Genomic DNA, 26,907 nt, shown 5'->3' with positions numbered 1-26,907 from the left:
CCAATGGTGAGGATTTTGTCAAGACTGTCAGTCCCAGAGTTCAGCATTCTGACAAATTTAGTCATTTGATCAAGTTCTCCATTCAGCCGACTGACTTCCTTCTTCAGATCCACAATCGTCTCTAGTAGCCTTGCCTTGTCTTCAGTCAGAGTGAGAATAAGAGCACTCTGTTTGTCGAGAATCTGGGACTCCTCAACCCATTTGGTGTGCAAGGTATTGTATGCTTCATTCATGGCATCGTCAGATAGTTCTTCATCTAGAACAAATTTCTGAGAGCATTCACCAAATTCATTAGTAGACTCATGAGTATGGCCAGAGGCAATAAATGCCACAAAGTTACTTATCTGACCGGAGTCGCTATCTTCATCTTCTTCATCCGAAAGAGTAGCGTTGTATCCCATTTTCTGTTTCTTGAGGAAATTGGGACACTCCTTTTGAATATGTCCGAAACTTTCACATTCGTGGCACTGAATGCCTTTGCCTTTGCCAGATCGTTCACCACTTTTACTATTCCTGTGAGGATTAGTATTCTTCTAGACTCTCTGTTGAAACTTGTCTTTAACATCTTGTGAGACATTTTTCCCATTCATCTGATTGAATCTCTTCATGACCCTGCTATAATTTCTTGCAAGCATAGCTATAGTATCGTCAATGTCACTATCGAAATCTGAGTATACCTGATCCTTTTGTTCATGAATAGAGCCTTTTAGGGCCACCCCTTTGTGTTTCTTCTCTGTCTTGGGCAGGGAGAGCTCAAATGTCATGAGAGATCCCATAAGTTCATCAAACTTCAAGGTTTTGAGGTCATGGACTTCTTCAATAGCCGTGATCTTCATTTTGAATCTGGGACTCAAGGCTCTCAGAGTTTTCCGGACAAGATCTTCGTCGGTCATGGGTTTCCCGAGAGAGTATGATTCATTAGCAAGGTCTCGGATGCGAACGTTGAATTCAGCAACTGATTCATCCTCAAGCATAGTAAGGGCTTCAAAGTTGGTTATGAGATATTGAAGCTTCTGCTCACGGACCTTTGTGGTACCCTCATAAGCAACAGCAAGGATTTCCCAGGCCTCTTTGGCACTAACACACGTATTTATCAACCTGAAAACATTTTTATCGACTCCGTTAAAAATCGCATTAAGAGCACGAGAGTTACCAAGGGCTGCCTCATCTTCAGCGGGGGTCCAGTCATTTTCGGGTTTTGGACCAATAGAGGCTCCTTTGTCATCAACCTTAACAGGAGCTTCCCACCCATGTATCACTGCTTTCCAGGTTCTGCTATCAAGGGACTTCATGAAAGCGGTCATGCGTGCCTTCCAATAACCATAGTTGGTTCCGTCGAGTACTGGAGGGCGATTGACATAACCTCCCTCTCGGGAACTATCCATGTTAGGTAATCAGAAAAAAAAAATCCAGGAAACCACCAAAGAGATTAAGGTGGCTGCTCTGATACCAATTGAAATTCTGATTAGTCGCAAAGACAAGATGTCGCACACAATGTGTTGACAATGTGTCCGACAACTTGCTTGAACACAGATTATGGATAAACAACAAAACAGTGCAATAAACAAAGAACACACGATATGGTTACCCAGTTCGGTGAAACACACCTACGTCTGGGGGCACGCTGCCAGTGGAAAGGTTTTCACTATCTTGTAGTCAATAGTACACACAAGGTTTATATCTGATTACAATCAACAAATCAATAAAAACCTAGAGACTATTACCACCAGTGATCACCTAGTCAGGGACTCCCCCTGAATTTGAGCTCCGTCTCAATTCCACCCTTCGAGCAACCTCCTGGCTCGGATGACCTTTAGTCTTCAGCTGTATGTGAACCTTCAATCACGAGAACACAAAACCCAACTCTCACAGACACTCAATATTTGTGGAATAGTGTTTGAGAGAATACACCGCTCTCAACAAAACACACGACCTCCCAGTCCGTCGGTCTTGCACGTCTAAGAGCTCTGAGTGTTTTATCAAAAGCGTCGAGGCTGCTAAGGGGGAGCGCATGGCTTTTATAGCAGCTGTACAATCCTGGAAGGTATCTCGGGTTTCCTTACCCGGCCTCAAGCGAATATCACATAGTAAAGTCTCCAGCAAGGCGAATATCGTGCAATGAAGACAGCAACGAGAGATATTTTGCAATGAAGTCACCAGCGAGGCAGATATCTTGTAATGAAGACAGCAGCGAGGCAATAACTCAGCAATAAGTCACCAGCGAAGCAATCTGTCAAAACTGGAAACTTGCCTGAAAAAGAGTCTGCACGCATGGGGAAAGATGTCATACCAGAAGAGAAAACATAATGACCGACATCTTGCACTAAAAAATAAAGCCAACAAATAACGTATCAACACATGTAACTTTATGTTATGTATGTTTTATTATTATTTATGGAATTATCGATAAATTTTTTTTGAAGTGTTATATTAATATAATGTTCATTTTATAATATAATATTTAATAAAAAATTATAATTTGTTAATTTTATAATATAATAAATAATTTTATTACGTCATGTATGTTGATTCTATATATAGATATATTATATTTTGTTAAAGTATAACAATGTTTAATAATATTAAATATTGAGGATCAATACGTAAAATATAGATTTCTTTAGAGTTAAATTTGAAGGTGTGGGTTTGAGTTGATAATATGAAAAAAAAAATGTATTTTGAAAGTGCAGGACCCTCAAAATGAAGGTCCTGGTTGGAGATGCCCTAATTTTCAACTGTGAATCTAACCGGAAGAGTGCAATTGATTTCAGAATCTCATGAAAACAACCTAGAACTCCTTGCAGAAATTGAAAGCTTGTTGTTTTTCACTCGAGATGAAAAAAAAACGTTGATTCCCAAGTACTCATTCCTACAGAAACAACCGAGAGGTAAAAGAAATTATTGACCCAATGACCAAAGATTAGCAAAGCAAAGGAAAAGACTCAGCTTTGACTTCAAGCTATCAGAGTTCTGAGATTTCGGTATCACCACAGATAATAGTTGGATCTCTGACAGTCGCGAAATGAAACGGTCCGAATTTCTAGACAAAAAAAAAATCTAGAAGAAAAAAAGGAAGGATCTTTTATGCGTAACTGGACTCCTTTGACATTATTCCAAGGCTTTCAAAAGAAAATGCATATAAATGTTATTTTCTCAGCCATGTAATTAAACCTGGCTTAGCGGGAGATACCGCATCTCCCGCTACCGCCTCCCGTCCCCCTCCCGTTATTTGACAAAACGGGAGTCCCGTCCCGTTAAGTAACGGGACGGTAGCGGGATTTGCCTAACGGGAATTTGGACCCCGTTAGGCATAAAAAAAAAAAGAAAAAAAACAAAAAAAAACGTTTTAAAAGAATTTAAAAAATTAAATATAAGGATGTAATTGAAAGGATTTTAAACTAAGTGGGTAGAAAAAAAATAATAAAGAAGAATGTGAAATTAAAAATGGGCCTCCTAAAAAACCTCACCGACCCCTAAAAAGGTGCGACGGCGAGGAAAAAGAGCACCCATTTCCTCGTTAATTATTTGAAAATTTATCCCGGACAAGGGCCGGGATATCCCTTAGTTATACAAGTTAGTCTAACCATTTATGTTTACATTTGCGAAATCAACTTCAAAATCGTCAAGAATATCGAAGCACATGAATGTTTCTTGTGCTCGATTTCTATGTTGAATCCAATCCTTACCACACGTCAATGCTTTGACCATCTCCGGTTTCAAGCTACATTTTCTATCGTCGATGATGCGGCCCGCGCTACTAAAAGCCGCCTCGGATGACACGGTTGAAACATGGATGGTGAGGATGTCTTATGCCATAGATGACAAGACCGGGAACCTCCTCGCATTCTGTCTCCACCAAACCAATAGGTCGATGGCTTCGTCATCCGGTTTGACCCACTCGTTCCGATCGTACTCTTGGATCTCCGGATGGGAACGTGCGTCGGTTGCGCTCGACCTCGTCTGACTTGTCCCAACTTCTTGTTGTTGAGGCGATGGGCTGTAAGCGGGCGCGTTGACGAAGACATTCGTGTATTGGTGTCTTCTTGGATACTGCGTCTGTGATTGAGTTGGTTGTGCTCTATATTGCGGTAGGAGTTTCGCCTCGTATATCCTGAAAAGATCATAAAAAACTTGCACGATCCTCGCGAGATCAAGTGCAATGTAATCTTGATCCACGAAATGGTTTCTAATGTACTTAAGAAATTTTTTTAAACCACAAATTTTACATCGGACGTCTAGAATGGCTCCAAAACCGTATAATAATGGAACCTTTCCAGCCCCCCAATATTTTAAAAACTTGGCTGTCATTGCTTGAATAGAATCTTCAAAAATTGTTTCGTTTTTATATTTATCAAGATGCACATCAATTGCGGTCATAGTATGAAGACCGAGAAAAGAAGTAGGAGTGTAAACAGCAGAGAGATAACAAGTTTCTTTGTAAAAAATGTGGAGAAAAGAAACAAATGATTCAGCCATCCTAATATCATATTCGGATATAGCGTTATCACCATGTTCGCTGTTAATGTAAGAAACAATAACATCGACATAATGCTCGGATAAAAAGTTGGTCAATATGAGAAATGTAGAATTCCAACTAATTTTGTTATCTAGGTGAAAGGTGCGCTCTTGGAGACCGTTTACTCTAAGGCATCTCTTAAGCTCATCTACTCTAGAGGTTGAACTATTTATCCAACTAATGTAATTCCTAATCTTGTTGATCGAAGGGTCATAACTAGTGGCTCCGGCTTGAACTATGAGGTTTATGATATGGGTAGCACATCGTTGATGCAAAATGGTATCGTCAACATTAAGTTTCTCCTTTAACTCTCTAATCATGGCGTTGTTGCTTGTGGCATTATCTAAGGTTATAGATATAATCCTATCGGTCAAACCCCACTTAGCTATAACACTAACTATGATGTCTAAGATGTTTTCACCAATGTGAGAACCTTCTATCCTCCTAAAGGCTATGATACGTTTGTTTAGGTTCCAATCGTCGTCTATATTATGCACTACAATGCTCATGAAATCCATCTTAGAATGACCAGTCCAGATATCCGAGGTTAAAGCTACGCTATACCTACCAGATGATATTGTTTGTTTCATTTGTTCCTTTTCTCCTAAAAACCATTTTAGGATATCGGATCTCAAGGCTTTCCTAGACATTATTTGAACGTTTGGAATTATAGAACTCATGAATCTAACGAAGCTTTGAGATTCGATATGACTAAAAGATTGATCGGTGGAAATAAAATATTCTACTAAATCATGTCTAAAGCTTACAGGATCGATGTGACTTGCCTCTAGATTGATTCCCCTGGCAGTGCCTGTGATGACTCCACAATAGCGACGTCCCGACTCTTGTGTTGTGAGCGCTGAAGATTTTGCCACAACTGTGACATTTTTCCGGCTTTTTCGCCGTTCGCAATCACATCCTCAAAGAAAGTCCACACAACGGACCTAGCACGACGTCGTGGTGGTGGTTGTTGTTGAGGTGGTTGTTGTTGTTGAGCACCTTCATGTTGTTGTTGTTGTTCTTGTCGTGCTCGTCGTTGTCGTCATTGTTGTGTCTCCTCTTGTTGTTCACGTTGTCGAGGTCGTGGAACTTGACTTTGACATTGAGGTGGTGGTGGTGGTAGGTTCATCATCGTCATCTTCTTCTTCATTTGGATTTTGGGATTCACGATAATGTTCTCGAATTCTTGAAATTCTTGAAAAGCCACTTCGGATGGCGGAATTTGAGTTTGATAAGCTTGCTCGGGATCCATTTGAGGGTAGTATGGCACTTGGGTGTTTGGAATTTCGGTGAATTCCGAATGGCCGAAAGTAGGAGCAACATAATTTGGATCGAAAGAGAATTGGGTGGTTAGGTCGGGGGCGTTTTGAGACAAGTGCAATCAATTTTCTTCAAAACGGTGCATTCGTTCACCTCGGGAAGCTCTTCCCCTTCGACCTCCTCGGTTGTGGGATGAGGATGCCATGAAAAATTGAAAGCGGCAAAGAGTATTAGAGATTAAAATCGAGAGCGTTTTGAGAGTATTTGAGATTGAGATTGAGAGAATTTGAGAGAAAGGTGTGAAGAAATAAATGGGTAAAAAAAAAACCCCCCGGAATAGGCCAACGGCTCTATTTCAACGGGCAAAAAAAAACGGCTAGTTTTTTTGGGCCGTTGGATCTTTGATCCAACGGCCGAAATTAAAAAAAAATTACCGGGACTAACGGGAGTCCCGGTCCGTTAGTCCCATTAACGGGACTCCCGTCCCGTCCCAATAGCAGTAACGGGACTCCTGGTCTCGTTACTGTTCCTAACGGTAGCGGGGATCCCGTCCCGTCCCGCTACCGTTAGGCCACGTTTACATGTAATCAACAAAAGTTCTCAGCTTCCAAATAAAAGATAGTTACTATTGGGCTTAATACCGAATTCATACGTTACATTCACATAAAATGAGATAATTTTAATTAAATAAAATATAATTACTTATTTTAAGTATTTACATTTTTAACTTTTTTTTTTTGTTCTTTCTCTCTTTTTCTCATTCACTCCACTTCCTTTTCTCTCTCTCGTTTGTCATACTTGAAATTTTGTGTCGATCTCGGTAAAATTAAAAGTGCATTTTTTTTATCAAATTATGTTCTTTAAATTAAACGATTTTCTTTTTTTCTCATTCATTTCACTTCCTTCTTCTCTCTTATTTGTCATGTTTGGAATTTTTTATTGACCTCGAGCGAATTAAAAGTCCATTAGTCAACGATTCTTTGTTTGAAATAATACAAGAATTCTTTTAAAAATTTATTGACATAGATGTTAATATATCTTTAAAGATTTTGGGAATTTGTCTCAAGATTTATTGACATTTTCGTCAATAATTTTTTTTAAATATAAATAAATTATTTTATTAACGACCACCATCTTTTAACAAGTCAACCGTATTTTAAATCGTTAGCTGAAACAACTAAAACTTAGTCTATTTGGTCGGCCGAACAATGTTCAACTGATGAGACCAATTAGTTCGACCAATACAATTGAATCATGTTGTAAATAGTCATGCCGGTTGATCAAAGTTGTCTAATTTTTTCTTAAAAAAATAAGTTTTATTTTAAAATTAAATAAAATCCTTACAAATGTTTAAATTTTCACATATTCTGTTTTCATTTTCATAACGTATAATAATCTTCATTTGTATCATTAATAATTTTTTTGTTTGTTCGTTTTTGTTTTTGTTTTTTGTTTTTTTTTTGTTTTTTTGTTTATTTTTTATAATATAATCCGGTTGTCCAAAAATCATTCAAAGTCGAAACATCGTCTTCTTCTAGCTAACTCGCGCTTATCAAAGAACTGTCCGAGGAACACCATGATCGCTTTCTTAGGACTCACTCCCTCTCATATCGTACCGAAGCCCTCAATTCTTCCCCAAAATCCATTTTCTCTTTCCAATCACAGTCCAAACCAAAACCTCCAAAGCACTAACAAAATCTCTGCCATAAAAAACCTCACTGTTCATCAACTACTGCTCAACTCATCCTGGTTCCATTTCCTTCGTTTTTTTTAACAATTTATATATATATTTTTTAAAGGGCGCTGTGAAGCGAGTAGCTTGGAAACCGCCCAAGTGGAAGATGAAGAAATTGAGGCTGAAGTGGCCGAGGGATACACAATTTCGCAGTTCTGTGATAAGATGATCGATTTGTTCTTGATTGAGAAACCCAAGGTCAAAGGATGGAGAAAGTATTTGGTGTTCAGGGAAAAGTGGAATAAGTACAGAGAGAGCTTCTATAAGCGGTGTCAAAAGAGGGCCGATATGGAGACCGATAGCGATGCGAAACAGAAGTTCATCTCTTTGGGGCAGAAAGTTAAGAGGGTATATAAGTGCACACCATGTGTTTGTTGAAATGTTCGGGTTTCTTTTTTTAGTTAGAGAATTGGGAAATGATGGGTGTTTGTGTGTGTGTTGCAGATTGATGATGAGATGGAAAAATGTTCCGAGCTTCTTAAGGAGATACAGGAAAACCCGACTGACATTAACGAGATTGTTGCTAGGAGGCGTAAGGACTTCACGGGGGAGTTTTTCCGTCACCTTAAACTCATGTCGGAAACTTTCGACGGTTTGGAGGATCGGGATTGTGAGTAGTTCCTTTCTTATATCTTTTTTTTTAAAAAGAAACAGCTGACTTTATTAGAACCGCGGCAAAGCCAGAAAATCCAGAACAAGAATTACAAAATAACACAATGATTAACAAAACAGGAAAAAATTAAATTAAAGCCCAAGGCAAAACAAAAGCCCTAGAAAAATTAAATTACAACGAACTAGACCAATCCCTAGCCAAGTCCGCTAAAGGAAAGGACTTGAACTCGTTACAACAGGAAAAAATCCAAAGAGCGATACAATGATTAACACTATCAGTCAACGCGTCCAGATTCCACGCCTCGTCATTGAAGATGGATTTATTCCGGGTGTTACTTTCTTATATCAAGTTTCAATCTTTGATTTTTCGTGTTCTGAATCGTGGGTAGCTTCTTAGACTTAAGGCTATGTTTTGGAACCTAGGAAATGAAAATCAATTGCTTTATTTTCGTTCGCTGTTTGGATCGGGGAAATTTCGAGGGAGAAAATTGTTGATGGGAAATTTGAGGAGGAATGCATAGCTAAAACATAGAAAATTGAAAACAAAATTCGGTTCTATTCCTCAGAACATGTCAACACAGGAATGAGAAAATTTTAAACTAAATAACTTTTTTTTTTCAATCTTTACTCACCATTTGCAATTTTCTTTTCAACCTTGAATCCGGTTCCAAACAAAAGTAAAATCACAGCTTGTAACGCTCTTTATTCGACTACAGCTTTAATGGTGGATTAACTAATTCATTCACTCACATCATGTCTTACTCTTCGAGCAGCAATTTCTCGGCTCGCGGCCAGATGTTTGACTTCTGTTAGCGCTTACGACAACACATTGGAAATAATTGACACGTTTGACCCGGCTCAGGCCAAGTTCCAGGATATCTTAGATTCTCCTTCGATTGAGGTGGCGTGTCAGAAGATCAAAAGCCTCTCCAAAGCGAAGCAGCTCGATTCTTCGTTGATCTTACTAATAACTTCTGCTTGGGCTTCGGCGAAGGAATCCACAACTATGAAGAACGAAGTACGCTTCTCAACTTCTGCTATTATTCTTTACGGGACTCGCTATAAATCATCGTTGATGTTTGTTTTCAATAGTTATATCAGTTGAGTGTCTGTATATATAGCTTATTATATCAGATGTAAGATTTCATCCTCGTTATATATCTTTAGTAAACATAGGTATAAATAAGGGTCAGCATGCTCTATGAGAAAGTTGGTCACGTCAAATCAGTTAATTTTCTTATTATACGTGTATATAAGATTACTTCTATATATAAGTGTAGTCAAATTGAATTTGAACCGAAATAAAATTACTTCTATCTTTAAATTCTAGGAAGGAACAAAAAATCTGAATTAATATTAATTTAAATAGTAATCAGTTATGTTGTTATCTCTTAGTACAAATAGGTATTAATAAGGGTCAGTTAGCTTATGAGAATAAATCAGTAATAAAATAAAAATTTCATATAATTTTCTTAGTAGTAAGGATTAGTGTAGCCAGAGAAATTTGAACTGAAATCATTAATAGTCTTATTGATTATGTCTCGGGTCTCTTATCATTTCAACTCATTCCGGTTCACTTTTGAAGTGCAGGTAAAGGAGATAATGTATCAGATTTACAAAACCACGAAGAAGAGTCTCAGGAGTATCGCTCCGAAAGAGCTTAAGCTTTTGAAACATCTTCTGAATATCATCGACCCCGAAGAGCGGTTCTCGGCTTTGGCTACGGCTTTCTGCCCCGGAAATGACCGCGAAGCCAAAGACCCCACCGTCTTGTACACGTAAATAACCAGAAAAATATGACATAAGCTTATAATCCGATATTCTTGATCTCTAAAAGCTTGATTAACATGTCTGAACAGGACTCCGAAAGAGCTACACAAGTGGATTGCGATAATGCTCGACGCGTACCACTTAAACCAAGAGGAGACTGAAATCAGGGAAGCAAAGCAGCTGAGTCAGCCGGTAGTTATTCAGAGACTTCTCATCCTCAAGGAAACCATCGAAGAGGAGTACTTGGAACGGGAAGACCACAAGAAGCAACAAACCGGAGAGGAAGGTAAATCGGAGGATTCTGAAATGGGTTTCCCATAACCCGGGCTAATGGCACTTCATTTATTACTAATGAGAGTTCTAGAGATTTTGTAGTTGCTCGGCTGTAGCTTGAGGCCAAAAATAACAGCTTTTCCGTTAGGAATCTGTGCTATGTAATTAAACATTCTCACCGGAAGTGGACATGTTGTACTGTTCTTTTTCAAAATATAAATGTATGCATATATCTCTAGTGGACATATACTAAGTTTTTGTGTGTGTGTGTGTGTGTGTTTTTTTTTTGTGTGTGTGTGTGTGTGTGTAACAGCAATGCATTACATGTTGTATGTTCGGGGAATGCAAAGGAGCAAAGTTCTTGTTCAGATTCATTAAAGTAATTTGGGTTTGATATAATTTTGTGCATATCATTGTTAAAAAAAAAAAAACAAAAAATTATGGTTGAAGTAAAATTATATCTCAGTGGCTAAGCAATGGAGTTTCAGATGTTCCGCATATTCAGGTCCTATATCGGTAGATACTGTCAATTTTTTAGAAGAGGATCTGTCTGTTTTTTATAGTTTTTTTTTTTTTTTTGCTCAGAACATAGTTTGTTTTTGTCCACTTTAGGATTGGAATCTGTCGAAGGATGCAAGTCCGTTCTCGTAGTATATACATCATACATGATATATTATACATAAAAGAACAAGTAAAATCACCGAAAGGTCAGTTGGTTCAGAGGCACAATCATCAGTTACAGAATTTAGCCTTTATTCGTCTTCTTCTGAAATCCAGACACTCTTTCCTTTTCCTTTCTGTTGTGAGGTTTCTCCACTTGACCAGCGTGGGGGTAAAGGCCAAATGGGATCCAAGTGCTTGAGATCTGAGTTCAGAGAGAGATCCGGGGGTTGACTCAGCTTGCTGCAACCAGTGAGATCCAAGTGCTCGAGATCTGAGTTCAAAGAGAGATCCAGGAGTCGACTCAGGTAGCTGCAGCGACTGAGATTCAAGTGCTTGAGATTTGAGTTGCGAGAGAGATCCGGGAGTTGACTCAGCTTGCTGCAACCAGTGAGATACAAGTGCTTGAGATTTAAGTTAAGAGAGAGATCCGGGAGTTGACTCAGGTTGCTGCAATTAGTGAGATCCAAGTGCTTGAGATTTGAGTTCAGAGAGAGATCCGGGAGTTGACTCAGGTTGCTGCAATCAGTGAGATCCAAGTGCTTGAGATTTGAGTTGCGAGAGAGATCCGGGAGTTGACTCAGCTTGCTGCAACCAGTGAGATACAAGTGCTTGAGATTTAAGTTAAGAGAGAGATCCGGGAGTTGACTCAGGTTGCTGCAATCAGTGAGATCCAAGTGCTTGAGATTTGAGTTGCGAGAGAAATCCGTGAGTTGACTCAGCTTGCTGCACCCAGTGAGATCCAAGTGCTCGAGATCTGAGTTGCGAGAGAGATCCGGGAGTTGGACCAGGTTCCAGCATCTACTGAGACTCAAGTGCTTGAGATTTGAGTTGCGAGAGAGATCCGGGAGTTGACTCAGCTTGTCGCACCAAGTGAGATCCAAGTGCTCGAGATCTGAGTTGCGAGAGAGATCCGGGGGTTGGACCATGTTCCAGCATCCACTGAGACACAAGTACTTGAGATTTGAGTTGCGAGAGAGATCCGGGAGTTGACTCAGCTTGCTGCAACCAGTGAGATCCAAGTGCTCGAGATCTGAGTTCAAAGAGAGATCCGGGAGTCGACTCAGGTAGCTGCAGTGACTGAGATTCAAGTGCTTGAGATTTGAGTTGCGAGAGAGATCCGGGAGTTGACTCAGCTTGCTGCAACCAGTGAGATACAAGTGCTTGAGATTTAAGTTAAGAGAGAGATCCGGGAGTTGACTCAGGTTGCTGCAATCAGTGAGATCCAAGTGCTTGAGATTTGAGTTCAGAGAGAGATCCGGGAGTTGACTCAGGTTGCTGCAATCAGTGAGATCCAAGTGCTTGAGATTTAAGTTAAGAGAGAGATCCGGGAGTTGACTCAGGTAGCTGCAACCAGTGAGATCCAAGTGCTTGAGATTTAAGTTAAGAGAGAGATCCGGGAGTTGACTCAGCTTGCTGCACCCAGTGAGATCCAAGTGCTCGAGATCTGAGTTGCGAGAGAGATCCGGGAGTTGGACCAGGTTCCAGCATCTACTGAGACTCAAGTACTTGAGATTTGAGTTGGGAGAGAGATCCGGGAGTTGACTCAGATTGCTGCAATCAGTGAGATCCAAGTGTTCGAGACCTGAGTTGCGAGAGAGATCCGGGAGTTGGACCAGGTTCCAGCATCTAACGAGACACAAGTACTTGAGATTTGAGTTGCGAGAGAGATCCGGGAGTTGACTCAGCTTGCTGCAACCAGTGAGATCCAAGTGCTCGAGATCTGAGTTGCGAGACAGATCCGGGAGTCCATTTAGTTTGGAGCAACCGAGGAGATTCAAGTTCTTGAGGATTAAGGCGCGAGAGAGGTCCGGGAGTTGATTCAAGCTCAAGCAACCACTGAGATCCAAGAATTCAAACTTTTGCAAATCCTATATGAAAAGTAGAGCACGATTTTGCAGTATAAGTGATTGGAAATAACAAATAGGTTCTTTTTTTCGCATTCACCTCTTCGAGCTCTTGATTGTTGCATTTGTGGTCCCTTTACTAATATTTATAACATTTTTTTTTAATTCGCTTTGTTTCGAACCAATAACAAACTTCTTAAGCATTCTTTATGGAATACAAGAATTAAAATAAGTTAATAATTTAAGAGCTATTTAGCGTTTTGTATTGAATAACGAAGTACTTTCTAAAATTTGGAATACAAATTTGAATTAAAAAGTTTAAAGGTCAAGGTGCAATAGCTTAACAAGAAAGTGCTAAAAATACCTAAAAACAATACCTTGTATTCGCTGTTCCAAACCCGTTCAAGTTCTCCACCATGGATGGCTAGTTCGCAAAGATTCTTTGGATTAAAACTCCGTGGCAAGGATTTCAAGGGACAACCATCCCACCGGAAATATCTCAGTGTAGCGGGAAGAAAATCGAGATCTTCAGGGAACATTAGTTTTCTTCCAAAAGAATGATCAATATGGAGAAACCATAGATTACACATTTCTTTAAAGCTTATGGTCAAAGGATTTGTTGTTTCAGATGCTGACATACACTTTGAGAAAATTCCTTTTATTTTTGGTGTCCCCTGATCACAATTTATAGAAGTTAAAGTGAACACATTTTATGATAATAAAATCTAATGTTGCTGCAAAGAAGTGAGAAGCATGACTTACTTGATTCTCTTCCAAAACATGGAAAATATCCGATGTAGACCACAATCTACTACGCTCTCCCGGATCAATAGATTCTCGACGAACAATTTCTTGGCCCATTTGTTGGATCAAATCATGCATCCAGATCTCATTGCGGTCATTCACAGTTACGAGAGCCTTGTCAATGAGAACACTGATCCCCAAGACCACTCTGCGATATCTGTACCCGAGTATTCTCTGCGTAGAATTACTATCTCTACCTTTGAAGAAGCAGGCTATATCTAGAAATAAGTCCTTCTCCTCCTCACTCAGTCCGTCGTAGCTCACTCTCAATGTGGCTTGGACTTCTATCTTTGGATTTGAGTCAAGTAACTCCATTTCGCGTTTCCATTCTTCAATTCTCCTTCCAAAAAAGTGCTGACCCAAAACCGTGAGAGCCAAAGGATTACCTTTTGCATACTTCATGACAACAGTCTTCGCCAACTCCGAGTATCCCTCGCCCGGAGATTCCTCTCCTTTGCCAAAAGCTTTCGAGAGAAAGAGCCGAACAGCATCGTTGAAACTCAGTTCCTCAACTTCACATATTTCGTCGACTCCGATATTCCTAAGCACTAGTGAATCTCTGCTTGTCACAATGATTCTGCTACCTGGACCAAACCATGAACGAACTTTGGCCAGAAATTCCAATTGATTCACGTGATCGACAGTGTCAAGGACGTAAAGCACGTTCACGTGACTGAGCCTATCCTTTTCGAAACCGGTCACACGACCCAAATTTTTTTCATTCAACAGTTCTGAAAAAACTCTCGTTATTTGCAAGTCCAGGGGTTCTTCACTGAGATTTTCGTGGAAATAGGAACCGTAAAACTGAGAAGAGAATCTCTCGAACAAGGCACGGGCAAGAGTGGTCTTTCCAATGCCACCCATTCCCCAAATGCCAACGACACGAGTCTTGTCCTCGTTTGTCGAGCCGATACATAATGCTGACTCTATCTTCTGCATGTTGTTTTCAATTCCAATCAGATCCTTTATAGAATCGCCGGAAGATATACAGTCTTTTTGTTTCTCTCCGTCGACTTCAACAATCTCTTTGACTAACTCAGATTCGTACCTGACATAGTAAACCACAGTAGTTAATAAATATCATAGAAAATCACGATATTCATAACTAAGTTTACAAGGGGGGGGGGGGGGGGGGGGGGGGGGGGGGGGGGGTAGGGGGGTTCATAACTAAGTTTCTTTTTAATTTGCGTATCATAGAAAGTTATATACAATCTCTCATATTTTTATTGTACGAAATATTGCCCTGACATTTTTCTGCTACATGAGTACTTTTACTTTATGCAGAAGTATAATCTTTTTTTAAATATTTCCAAATTTATACCAAGAACAAGTAAAATAAATACTATAATTACTAGATGACAAGTTTTATTATTTTCATCATAATTAAGATTAAATTCAAACAGTTATGAATTTTTTAAAATAACCCACGCATGTAATTATATACGATAACAAGAACAAGTAAATCACCTTGGATCAATTGGTTCAACCTCATCATTAGTTACAGCGTTTAACCCAAGTTGGTTTGACCTATAAAATTCCTCCACATCTTGGCGATAAAGCAAGCGGACCCCACAATTTCTCACTTGGCTTTTTTTGTCGATCAACCCACTTTTCGATTCTCTGTTGAAGACATCAAACGACACTTGCACTGCGCCAGACACGTCGCTGCAGTCCGCATCAAGGTATTGCATCAGAACGTGATCACAGCCACTGATCGGGTTCATCTCAAAAGGTAATTGGTGCGACTTCGCGACAATTTCTCCGAGCTTGGTTGTGAAACGCGATTCCCGCACGAGACTAAGTCGTGGGTAGCTAGAGCTTTTGTTGAATGAAATGAGAGCACACATCACAAAGCCTTTGAAACTGGGGTTATACCACCCCTCAGGTAGCGACACGGTCACTAAAGATCCCTCGATTTGATCGCCAAACCACATTGGGATTTCTTCCCCCGGAGAACAAATGCTGACCCCAGGAACAGGGCTCATCTAATGTACAAGAAAAAGGCATTATTAGCATCTCTAGTGAATTGTTCAAACAAAATTAGCACCTAAATCATACTCCAACGAGTGCCTAAAACCAAAGAAAAGAAAGTACCTTTAATCGTTTTGATTCTGATGATACTGGTTCAACTTTCCTAGCAAAAACTCTGAAGCCAAATTCAGTCACTATGCTTGCAGGATCGATCTTCAAGCAATCAGAAAAGTCAAACTCCTGTTCGACATGGCTGACTTGAGGACTTTCTGCGAATGCAGTCGAGGGATTCGAAAGTCTCTCCAGTGACTTACAACCTTTTGCATCGAGACGCTTTATTGAGAGCGGAAGTGTCGGAAGGCATTTGACGTTTGGGCAACAATTTATGTTCACTGATACGAGAGACTGCATATTGAAGATTGTGTCTGGAAGTTTCTCGAGACTTTGACAATTCTGTAGGCTCAGGGTTTTAAGGCCAGTCAGATTCTCAATAGATGGGTGCAATTCTGTTATCCCCGTCACATCCAACAAGAGTTCTTCTAAACACTCCATAGGCTCCAAAATTTCAGGGAAGTGTTCCAATTTTGAGCTCTCTCTCATAGAAAGAATTTTAAGAGACTTAAGCTTGCATATGGTAGTTGGAAGGGTTTTAAGCAAATAGCAACTATCTAAACACAATATCGTGACACGAGTGAGAAGCTCGATAGATACAGGAACTTCCTCTATTTTTGTCCCAGACATGCGTAAACACTTTATGTTGCATGGATTTGGAAGTAATGGAAATTTGTCGATGCTCGAGCAGGAGCTGAGATTCAAGTCCTCGAGATTTGTAGCGCGAGAGAGGTCCAAAAGTTGATTCAGGCTCTCACAAGCATTGAGATCCAAGGCTTTCAAGTTTTGCAAATCCTGTAGAAGGGGAAATGTGATTTAATTTTTTTTTTTTTTTTTTTTTTTTTGCTTTAATGACATTTAGTTGGTATCAGTGGAAATAAAACACAGGCTCAAGTGTAAATGCAATCTTGACAAGCTGATCAGGGACCCCCGTGTTATAAAACTAAATAATACCTTGTGTTTGGTATCCCAAATTTGTTGAAGCTTACTACCACGGATTGTTAGCTCGCAGAGCTCCTTTGGATTAAAACTTTGAGGCAAAGATTTCAAGGGGGAATAATTCCACCGGATATATCTTAGAGTAGCGGGAAGAATATCAAGATCTTCGGTGAACAAAAGTTTGCTTTCATCCATAGGATCAATATCGAGAAACCATAGATTACACATTTCTTTAAACACCAAAGGGCTTATGGTTAGTGGATCTGTTATGTCAAATGGTGACATACACTTCAAGCGAACACCTTCAATTTTTTTTGTTCCCTGATCATAACCAATTGCAAAAAGAAATTCATCAGACTAAAAGTTAATGATGCTAGAATAAGTATGTAAATGATCATCTTGAACATAAGCATGACTTACTCGATTGTCTTCCGAGACATGGCATATATCTGATGTAGACCACAATCTACTGCGCTCTCCCGGATCCTTTGATTCTTGACGAACAATTTCTTGGCCCATTTCTTGGATCAAATCATGCATCCATATATCATCAAGTTTATTCACAGTTACGAGAGCTCTGTCAATTAGATCTTTGATTCCCGCAACAACTCCGGAATATCTGTAATCGAGTATTTTCTGGGTCCTTTTCCTGTCTTCGCCTTTAAGGAAGCAGGCAATATCGAGAAACATGTCCTTGTGGTTCTGACTCAGTCCGTCGTAGCTCACTTTCAATATGTATTGGACTTCATGGTTTGGAGTTGAGTCAAGTAACTCCATTTCGCTTTCCCATTCTTCGATGCTCCTTGAATACAAGTGCCGACCCAAAACTGTGAGAGCCAACGGATTGCCTTTGCCATATTTCTTGATAATTTTCTCCGCCAACTCCAAGTATCCCTTGGCCGGAGTATCATCTCCTTCTTTACCAAAAGCTTTCGAGAGAAAGAGCCAAAGAGCATCCCCAAAACTCAGGTCCTCAATTTCGTGTATTTCGTCGGCTTTGATAACCCTGAGCACTTGTGAATCTCTGCTCGTCACAACAATTCTACTACCTGGACCGAAGCATTCACGATCTATAGCCAGAAGGTCCAATTGCTTTACGTCATCGACATCGTCAAGGACTAAAAGAATATTCCTTCGGCGGAGTCTATCCTTTTCGTGAGAAGTGACGTGTGTCAAGTTCTTCTCTTTCAACAGTTCCGAGAAAACTCTCTTTTGCAGGTCTGAGGATTGGTGCTTCGCAACTTCCTCGCTGACGTTTTCAAGGAAAAAGAAACCGGAAAATCGAGAATAATGTTTGTTGAACAAGACACGGGCGAGTGTCGTCTTTCCGATGCCACCCATTCCCCAAATGCCAATGACACGAGTGTCCTTGTTCGTCGAGTCGATACATAAAGATGGCTCAATCTTCTGCAAAATGCTTTCAATTCCAACAAGACCATTCGTATCATCACTACAAGTAGAAGGTAACTTTTTTAACTCTTCAATGACAGACCTGACAATATCTTTTACCAACTCGGATTCAGACCTGAAAAATGTAAATAAATTGCAGTCAATAAACATCATCGATTTTTATTTTATTTTAAGAAACTTAATATGTATAATATACCAGATAATCTTTTAAAAAGGAAAGGAGGACTTGAGGTTTATGACAATTAAAACCATTTATAAAGGATATCAAATACGAGCAATTTACCTCTTGGCTGCCCAATAAAATCCGGACAAATTAGCAGTGGCTGTCAGAGATTCCCGCCACATCTTCAACTTTTCCGAGTCGTGTCCGAAGCGTAGTTCATGTTGTAAAAATGCAGCTCCGAAGCTTCTCTCTTGCTTCCGTATATGTGTGGGCTTCACCTTGTAGAACACCGGTAAAACAAGCTGTTTATCTTCTTTCATGCAACGGACGATGTGGTTGAGCTCATCCAGACACCACCGAGATTGGGCATAGTTCTTTGAGAAGACGATTATCGAGATCGCCGATGTCTCGATCGCTTCCAAAAGCACAGGCGAGATCTCGTCTCCTCTCTCGAGGTCATAGTTGTAGGCCTTTATTCCTTTATCGCGCAAAGCATAGGAAAGAAAGCTGGTAAAGCCCCGTCGTGTGTCCTCCCCACAAAAACTGATGAAGACGTCGTACAATTTTACAGAGCTACTCGAAGAAGCCATACGGGAACGACGAATAATATCTACTTTTTTTTTTTTTTTTTTTTGAGATGGCTAAACGATCATCAAAAGTAGAGAGAGAAAAAAGAAAAATTAGACTGACTTCGTCGGTGTGGCTGGTTTTATTGCTAGCTCTAGAATAAGCCACAAAGCATATCCATATCGACTGATATATGTCTATGTAGAAAAAGAGAGGAATAATTTACAAATTGAGATATATATTGATATCTCTAATCTATATAATAAAGGGAAATGACGGAAAAAATACTCAAAATTTAGTCGAAATAATATTAATATACTCATTCTTTAGTTTCTATGACGAAGATAGAGAAATTTCATTTTCTGGGCTTAATACACCATTAAATATCAAGATTAGACCCTAATGTTTAAAAATATCTAAATATGAACTTTTGACCCAAAATCGGACACAAATACCCTTGATTCAAAAAACCCATGTGTTTTCTCTCATTTTCAAATGATTTTCATCACAAATCTTTTTCATTTTCGAATTGGTTGCGCTAGGATTAGAATTTTCGGTGGTCGAGCTCACCGCTGAGCTCGTGGGGTTCGGGGCAACGCCCGATTTTTTTTTTTTTTAGGAATTTGGGTATGTGTTCAGTTTCGATTTTGAGGGTTTCACCTTGAATTTCATCGTACAGCATCGTACGGCATCGTACAGCATCGTACAGCATCGTACGACATCGTACAGCATCGTACGACATCGTACGACATCGTACAGCATCGTACAGCATCGTACGGGTTGATTCAACGGTTTGGATACACGAATTTCACGCACAATCAATAATCAACTCACTACTCTTTGCTAACCATACTCACGAAAATAATATTGCTGAATCTCTCTCGAGCATCTAACAACCTATGTCAAAATTAAGAAAATCTTCTCTCGATCTCAATCCCTAATAATGACATGCATTCATATCAAGAGTATTCACACAATTCTATGGCAACCTAACTATCTCTAGCGTAGGCATGCATTATAGTAATTCAAACCAAGACACTAACAACTTAATCTTTCTCAAGCATCAAGTTGAAGTACAAAATCAGGAACAAGGTAGCTAATCTGGATCAAGCATTAAAACGGATATGAATTAAGCAAAGTAGTAGAGAATGAAAATTGAACTTCAATATATTAAATCATATCCATAACCGAATCCTAAACCAACTACGCCATAGTACTTAATGGAATTAGTTCATAGCGTAGCGAGAAAACAAAAAGAAAATAAAAGAATAGGAAGAAGAAGAAACCATAATTAAATACTCAATTGTAAATTAAAATACGGGAGTTCAAGAGTAAAGGAGAAGAATAAAACTGTAATTGGTGCAAATTGATGAAGAACGACTCTCCTCTTTTTCTCTATCTCTCCCAAGCACTAAGTGAAAACAATAAAAAAAAAGTTCTAATATCTCTAAACAAGATATTGAGAAGTGTATTTATAGGCTTAGGTCGAAATTCTTGGGTTTCTCCTAATTTTCGGAGTAGACTGGGTAATAAAACTTGAGCCAACGGCTCAGATTGACCAAGAAAATGTGTTTCCTCTTTTGCTTTCGGCGCACCTCGCGGCGCGCGGTAATTGGGTCACGGCGCGAGGTAGATATTCTCGGGACGCCGCGTTCCGCGCTTGACGCACGGAGAATTTTGGCGCTAAAGTCTTTGACCTCGCGGCGCGCGGTCTGGGTGTCGCGGCGCGAGGTCTACACTTCCACACCCTCGTGGAATGCGCAAACTGCTCGGAGATGGCTCGGGATGATTTCCAGACCTTGCGGCGCGCGCTAGGAGGGTCGCGGCGTGAGGTTTGGATGTCTTCTTGACTAATTCTTCGTTTTTGACTCGTTTTTTTATCCCGAATGCCTCGATTTGTATAGATTTGCCCATAGTATCATAGAAATCCCACTTTTGACCTGAAAACCTTCAAAACACACGAAAAACCTCAAAACTACTCAAGAACAAGCTCGGATTTAGTTGGGATGATAGGAGTTTTTTACGTACGACACGCACCTATCAACGAGGAGCTAACAAATCACATTGATTCATCCAAAAAAGTCATGAATCAATTTGGACACTGGCCAGTTCATTTATTCACATTCCAAGGAACAAAGCATGAGGTGATATACATTGCATTTCAGCAATCTTGTACATGAATTCCATATCTATGAGAACTTCACAAAGTTACTCATGACATCTTCATAACTTAGTACTTCACCAATAGGTCATGTTCAGAATAACATAGTGAACCGAACTTTGACTTTCTCAAATGAGAATACGTAAGCTATGAAATGGCATGTCTCATTTCAGGATTGAGGTAAGCATGATGCAATTCATACGTAGTGACCTCGAGACATAAGAGGTTAAATGGTTTGTTCTTATCTTGTCTCTAGAAGTGCAATGGTCAATTCAGTACCTTCGGAAGATACCTAGAAGAACTATAGAGTCTCCAACTCTCAATGTCCCATAACCAGACATCATAGATTCCCCTAACAATTGTACTGAGATCAATAGTCTTTTGATCCTTAGATTGAGAATATATTGTTTTAAGCAAACTATGAAGAGTTTGTTCATGCAAATCTACATTTGTCTCTTCATAAGTTGTTAGGTTTGTTTATGGACTAAAGACTAAGGTTTTATCATAAAGCTTCAAACAGACAAGGAAGAATGAATGAACGTTTCAACTTTTATTAATAAATAAGCAATTACAAGCAAGAGTCTTCGTGAGACTGTATTACATCAAATGTACATAAATAGACACTACTACTCTTCTTGTGGGCACCATTGACAACACCACATAGCCCGTCAAGGTGCATTCTTCAGGCCCTCATAGTCTGGCAACAAGGTCGGGCGCGACTCTTGGTCGACTTCCCGATAAATGAGTACTCAACGCCATCCCCCAGGCCCTCATAGCCCATCAGGATAAACACATCGACACAACAATTCTTTAAGGTTCGGATACTTTGATGCACTCGGAGTACACACATATGCTACTTACAGGAGAGCAACTCAGGATAAACCCTGAAAGAGATTTCATTTCCCTTTTTATGCTCGTTAGTGTTTTAGGTTGAAGACTCGGGATATGAAGACTCGGGATATGACTCCATGTACTTCTACCCTCGATTCGAATTCGATAGTTAAACACGGCTCTCCTGTCTCCCCCGTTCTAATGGGTCAAGAACAGAATTTAAGGGATGATTATATCACGTAGCAGATGCTGGGTTTCACAAATCTTATGTGCTCAAATAATCGTAGTTCAAATTTACATATATATTAATAGATATTTACAAAACATTTACAATTATTTACACATATTAACAGTTATTTTCAAATAATAAATCTACAAAATTCAAATAAAGATCATGATATCGAAAGTTACTGAGGCTCTGACGATGACGTTGGAGAAGAGCGTGCAGCGGTGGCGAACGAGGAGGAGAGTGAACGCCACCGTGAAGACCAGTTGAGACGCAACGATACCTGTAAAACACCTACACAACAAAAATTGAAATGAAAGTACTATATCAGTTTATTTTGAAAATTCTTTAACAATTTTAACGTGTTTCAACTATTTATTTACCCATATTAACATCGTCGGAGTAAACATTCACTCATATTTACACATCAATTCTAGGCTAATACACTTATTTCTGGTAAAATTTCTTTCCAAACATATTAAATACAAAATCTATATTTATGTTTACATGTGATGTATTATCAGCGACTGAAGATGAAGGAAGAGGTCTCCGGATCAGAAGGCGTCGCCGAACTCGGGGATGTCGGTGATGATTGCTTCGGTTGCCGAGTCGCTAAGCCACGGCCCGGCCGGTGAAACCAGATCCTCCGGAATCCGCCACGGAAGGTCGGCGAACATGTCGGAGACGATAGTCTCGGTTGTGTTGCAGAAGTCTCGACCGTCCACCTTTCGCTGAGAGGCGTACAGACATAGCATCTGTCTTCTTCCCGGAATTAGGTGACGATATTGGTAATCGAGGGTTAGGATGAAGTACTTATCGCCGTCTTCCGGCGGCGGCAGATCCGGAGAGTATGGCGGATCTTCATTTACGTCAAGATAGTAGTAGTACTGCTCGCCGTCAAACATTGCACCACAATGATTTATAGTATGAACGACAAATTATCTGGCATGATCAAATAGTTTTTTTTTTTCTTTTGAAACGTTATGAATTCGTTCAGTTAATGTATTCGATGCTCGCACTCTATACCCGATTTATTTGGTTAATTTTTTTTTTAATTTAACATAAAAGGAAATCTGATTTGGGCGGGAATGAAATTATGGGCATTTTTGTAAAATTACGCATGTAAATAAAATGTAGTGGTTATTTACCTAATATTTACGAAACGTTGGCTATTTAGTAATTTTAACCGTTTAAATTAGCTATTTTTCTAATTAATTGTTACTTTAATGATCGTTGAGCCATTTCTTATAAAGCCCCAAAGGTTGAGTTATGGCTTTTTCGAGTACCTTCGTTAAATCTAAAGAACTTATGTTGTGTCACCGCTTCATAAAAGGAAAGACTCAGAGCCTCGGACATGCTGTTGGTCCTTGATAATGTTGATGATGCAAACCAATTGGAAAACTGGCCATAGATCGTAACTCGTTAAGTCTGCGTATTAGAATTATCGTGACGAGTAGGGATTCGCAGAGTAGAAATTAATATTGGTAGCAATATTACAAGTAATATTGGTAGAAATTAAAGAAAAAAGCAAGGAAATAAAATATAACATAAATCGGAAATGAAAAAAGGAAAATGAAGATGTTGGCAAAGAAAGTTCGTCGAGGCCAATTGGACGGTTTCTTTGAAGCTTTTTATCGCCCTCAATGGGTGCGGGAAAAGTTGAGCGAAAGCCTCCCAGGATACAACGACTGCAAGACAAGCTTAGCACCGCTCGGCTTGACTTCAGCGAACTAGAACACAAATGTCAGAACTACCACCGGACTGCAAACAAAGAAAATAATTTCGAAGAGAGGGAGAGAGGAAGGCTCAAGGTGAGTTTGAATGAGAGCTCGGGCCTTGCTTTTATAGGCAAAGTAAGCCACGGTTACAACCTTCAGGACCAAGCATTTAGTGGGCGTTTAATGCAGTGCTTACAAATTGTTTAAGCTCAGCCATTAAACGTACCAAAACCGCTCAGCCATTAAACTTCGTTTATACACGTTAAACCGATGTACTAAATGAACGGTTACACTATGAATTAATTCCCAACATAACAAAAAAGTTAGAATTAAAACATTTCGTAAGTGAATTTTGCAATAAAAAGTTAAGGATTAGCCCAAGTCTCAAGCTCGAGACCGAGACATTCCCGAAACCCGAAACTCGAACCCGAGCCCAAGCCCGGTCCAACTCGGCAGCAGCGGTGGTGCGCGCGCGTGTGTATGTGCGCGCGCACGCGAGGGGTTAAGATTCAACTCATCCATACTCTCATCTCTTGCACTTGCTTATCCACTAAAGAAAGATGATAATATACACTACACAATATACTTACCCAACTCATGTGGGACTCTTGAAATTCACTTCATTTACACATAACAAATGAGTTCTTTATAGTAATGATTTTTGCAAGAAAATAATCAATCTTATACCCGTCGCAACGAGGAATAAGAATACGCAAAAAATAACCAATTCCGATGAGTGGACCGCACTCAAATATTAGCCACAAATCACCCATACACTTGTTAATAAATACTCTTATATTAACAATTCTTCCATCAATCACCCATATGAATGAAATTGTGGGACGACAATTTTAAAGACACGACACGACTCAAGGTGGTGATAGATTCTACGTTCAATACCAATATAGGATAAGTAGGTAGAGCCTTTGAACCTTCCATCATAAAGATATGCCATCTTTACTGACTATTCAGTAGACACGATGTCTTTGAACTGTTAGTCTTTTTGTATAAACGATAAACATATCCCCCACTGATATCTCCTTGACACAGGTTCAGTTCTCATGGTTATGTTCATTTTGGCCCTGAACATTCTGTTGTCAATGGTGCCCACAAGAAGAGTTGTAGTCTTTATTTTATACATTTGATGTAATAAAGTCTCACGAAGACTCTTGCTTGTAATTGCTTATTCATTAATAAAAAGTTGAAACATTCATTCATTTTTCCTTGTCTGTTTGAAGCTTTATGATAAAATATTAGTCCTTAGTCCATAAACAAACTAAACAACTTACGAAGAGACAAATGTAGATTTGCATGAACAAACTCTTCGTAGTTTGCTTAAAACGATATATTCGCAATCTAAGGGTCAAATGACTATTGACCTCAGTACGATTGTTAGGAGAATCTATGATGTCTGGTTATGGGGCATTGAGAGTTGGAGGCTCTATAGTTCTTCTAGGTATCTTCCGAATGTACTGAATTGACCAGTGCACTTCTAGAGACAAAATAAGAACAAACCATTTAACCTCTTATGTCTCGAAGTCACTACGTATGAATTGCATCGTGCTTACCTTAATCCTGAAATGAGACATGCCATTTCACAACTTACGTATTCTCGTTTGAGAAAGTCAGAGTTCGGACTCACTATGTGATTCTGAACAGGGCCTATTGGTGAAGTACTAAGTTGTGAGAATGTCATGAGTAAATTTGTGAAGTTCTCATAGATATGGAATTCATGTACAAGATTGCTGAAATGCAATGTATATCACCTCATGCTTTGTTATTTGGAATGTGAATAAATGAACTGGACAATGTCCAAATTGAGTCTTGACTCTTTGGATGAAACAATGTGACTTGTTAGCTCCTAGTCAATACATTGTTTCTAACTTATTCACAAGCGACAAAGGAGTTGAGGAAATAACAGCTAGAAGGGTAAAATGGTAATTTCGTAAATCCCGACTAGCTGATGATATTCATGAAGGGTAAACATAGATAATATTCAATGGATCCGCTCATCATAATTTGGTTGAATTCTTGAGTAGAAAATAAATTCATTTGAACCGAGAGATTTTCAGTGTCAACTCTTTAGTGGAGTCAGTTGACATTAAGTTAAACTTGGAAAATGTTTGTGAACTTTTGAGTCCAAGTGTTTAGTTGAAGCTTTGTTCATTTAGATCCATGAGGTCAGTATCACGAATCACATCGAGTAGGAATAGTTAAACTAGAAGCTAAGTCAAAACAAAAACGAGACAAGTTTTACGAAAATTGTCAAAAGGGTATTTTTGTCTTTTGAGACATAGGATGAAATGAATGTCAATAAATTTTTTGACATAGTCATTTGATGACATGCGTCACTCGGCCAAAATTAGATTTATTGGGCCTTGTGGATTAATTTCATTTCATAAGAATTTTATTGAAAATTCATAATGGGCATTTTTCATGTTGTCATGAATAAATGGAAAAGCTTCTAGAAGCCTTTTCTAAAGACAATATAGTCGCCTACTACCCAAGAGAAAGAGAGAATATTTTGTGCATAAATGTATCAAGATACTTGCCAAAAGAAAAAGAGGAAACAAATTTCCTATGCATAGCATAGAGGATTTCGGCCAAAGAGGGAGAAGATAAATGAGGAAACAAATCCATGTGGCATGAGTAATGCCTTACACGCCCAAAATGAAAAAGGGAAACAAGAGATTTGTTCATGAATATGTGATATTCAATATAGAAGAGGAAACTACCTTATTGAAGGTAAAGCCTCTCCTATAAATAGGAGCCTCATTCTTCACATTTCAAGGATCCCAAGTTTTAGAGATTTGAGAGCTTCTCTCTCTAGCTTGGCCGCCCCTCTCTCCTTCTCTCTCTAAGTTCTTTTCGTTTTTGTTTTGGCACCTAGGTCCTCATTTGACCTAGCAAGTTTAGCTCTTCGACTTTGAGACTTGTCCTTGAGTCGTAGTATTTAAAAGTGCTCACACACTAATTCCTTTTCTCTCGAGTGATTCTTGTGATAGAAACCATCGTGGTTGCTCGTGTTGCCGAGGAAAGAAGAGAGACGTGCTGCGAGGGAGACGAACGTTTTCAACCTTCCGAAAGCTCATCAACGTTCAAGCTTCTAAAAAGGTTAGTCAATTATTTATGCTCATAATAGTTTTATTTACATGTGCTTGCTCTTTGTCTAGGTTAGTATAATCGTTTTACTTGTCAAAAGAAATTTTTTAAAATTCCGCCGCTTACCGAAGCGTTAAACTTTTTCTTAAACCCTAGATCAATTCCAACACATTCGCCTGGTTCTGCAAGAGTTTCTAAAGAATTAAGCCCTTAATTCTCTTTCAATTTTCC

At 39.3% G+C, this 26,907-nt stretch overlaps 2 protein-coding genes across 2 annotated transcripts; one reads left to right on the top strand and one right to left on the bottom strand.

Moving 5' to 3' along the window:
- Positions 1 to 7,272: 7,272 nt before the first annotated feature.
- Positions 7,273 to 10,411, top strand: LOC149394375 (uncharacterized protein At4g37920-like). Its single transcript, XM_089616717.1, has 5 exons — positions 7,273 to 7,859; positions 7,956 to 8,121; positions 8,897 to 9,141; positions 9,714 to 9,901; positions 9,983 to 10,411. Exons 1-5 carry the CDS (start codon positions 7,677 to 7,679, stop codon positions 10,212 to 10,214), a joined length of 1,014 nt encoding a protein of 337 aa, XP_089472843.1. The 5' UTR covers positions 7,273 to 7,676; the 3' UTR covers positions 10,215 to 10,411.
- Positions 10,412 to 10,665: 254 nt separating this feature from the next.
- LOC149394374 (uncharacterized) lies at positions 10,666 to 18,762 on the bottom strand. Its single transcript, XM_089616709.1, has 8 exons — positions 18,192 to 18,762; positions 16,919 to 18,023; positions 16,514 to 16,819; positions 15,572 to 16,354; positions 14,945 to 15,462; positions 13,436 to 14,525; positions 13,051 to 13,347; positions 10,666 to 12,697 (listed from the first exon to the last, which is right to left on the bottom strand). Exons 1-8 carry the CDS (start codon positions 18,659 to 18,661, stop codon positions 10,919 to 10,921), a joined length of 6,348 nt encoding a protein of 2,115 aa, XP_089472835.1. The 5' UTR covers positions 18,662 to 18,762; the 3' UTR covers positions 10,666 to 10,918.
- Between the last annotated feature and the right edge of the window lie 8,145 nt (positions 18,763 to 26,907).

Source organism: Urtica dioica, chromosome 6 (genome assembly GCF_054948205.1).
Source record: "Urtica dioica subsp. dioica isolate 48M chromosome 6, U.dioica_male_clone48M_v1_H2, whole genome shotgun sequence".
NCBI classification, from domain to species: Eukaryota; Viridiplantae; Streptophyta; class Magnoliopsida; order Rosales; family Urticaceae; genus Urtica; species Urtica dioica.
Note: the sequence above shows the minus strand (reverse complement) of the source record. Positions and strands in the feature narration are given on the sequence as shown.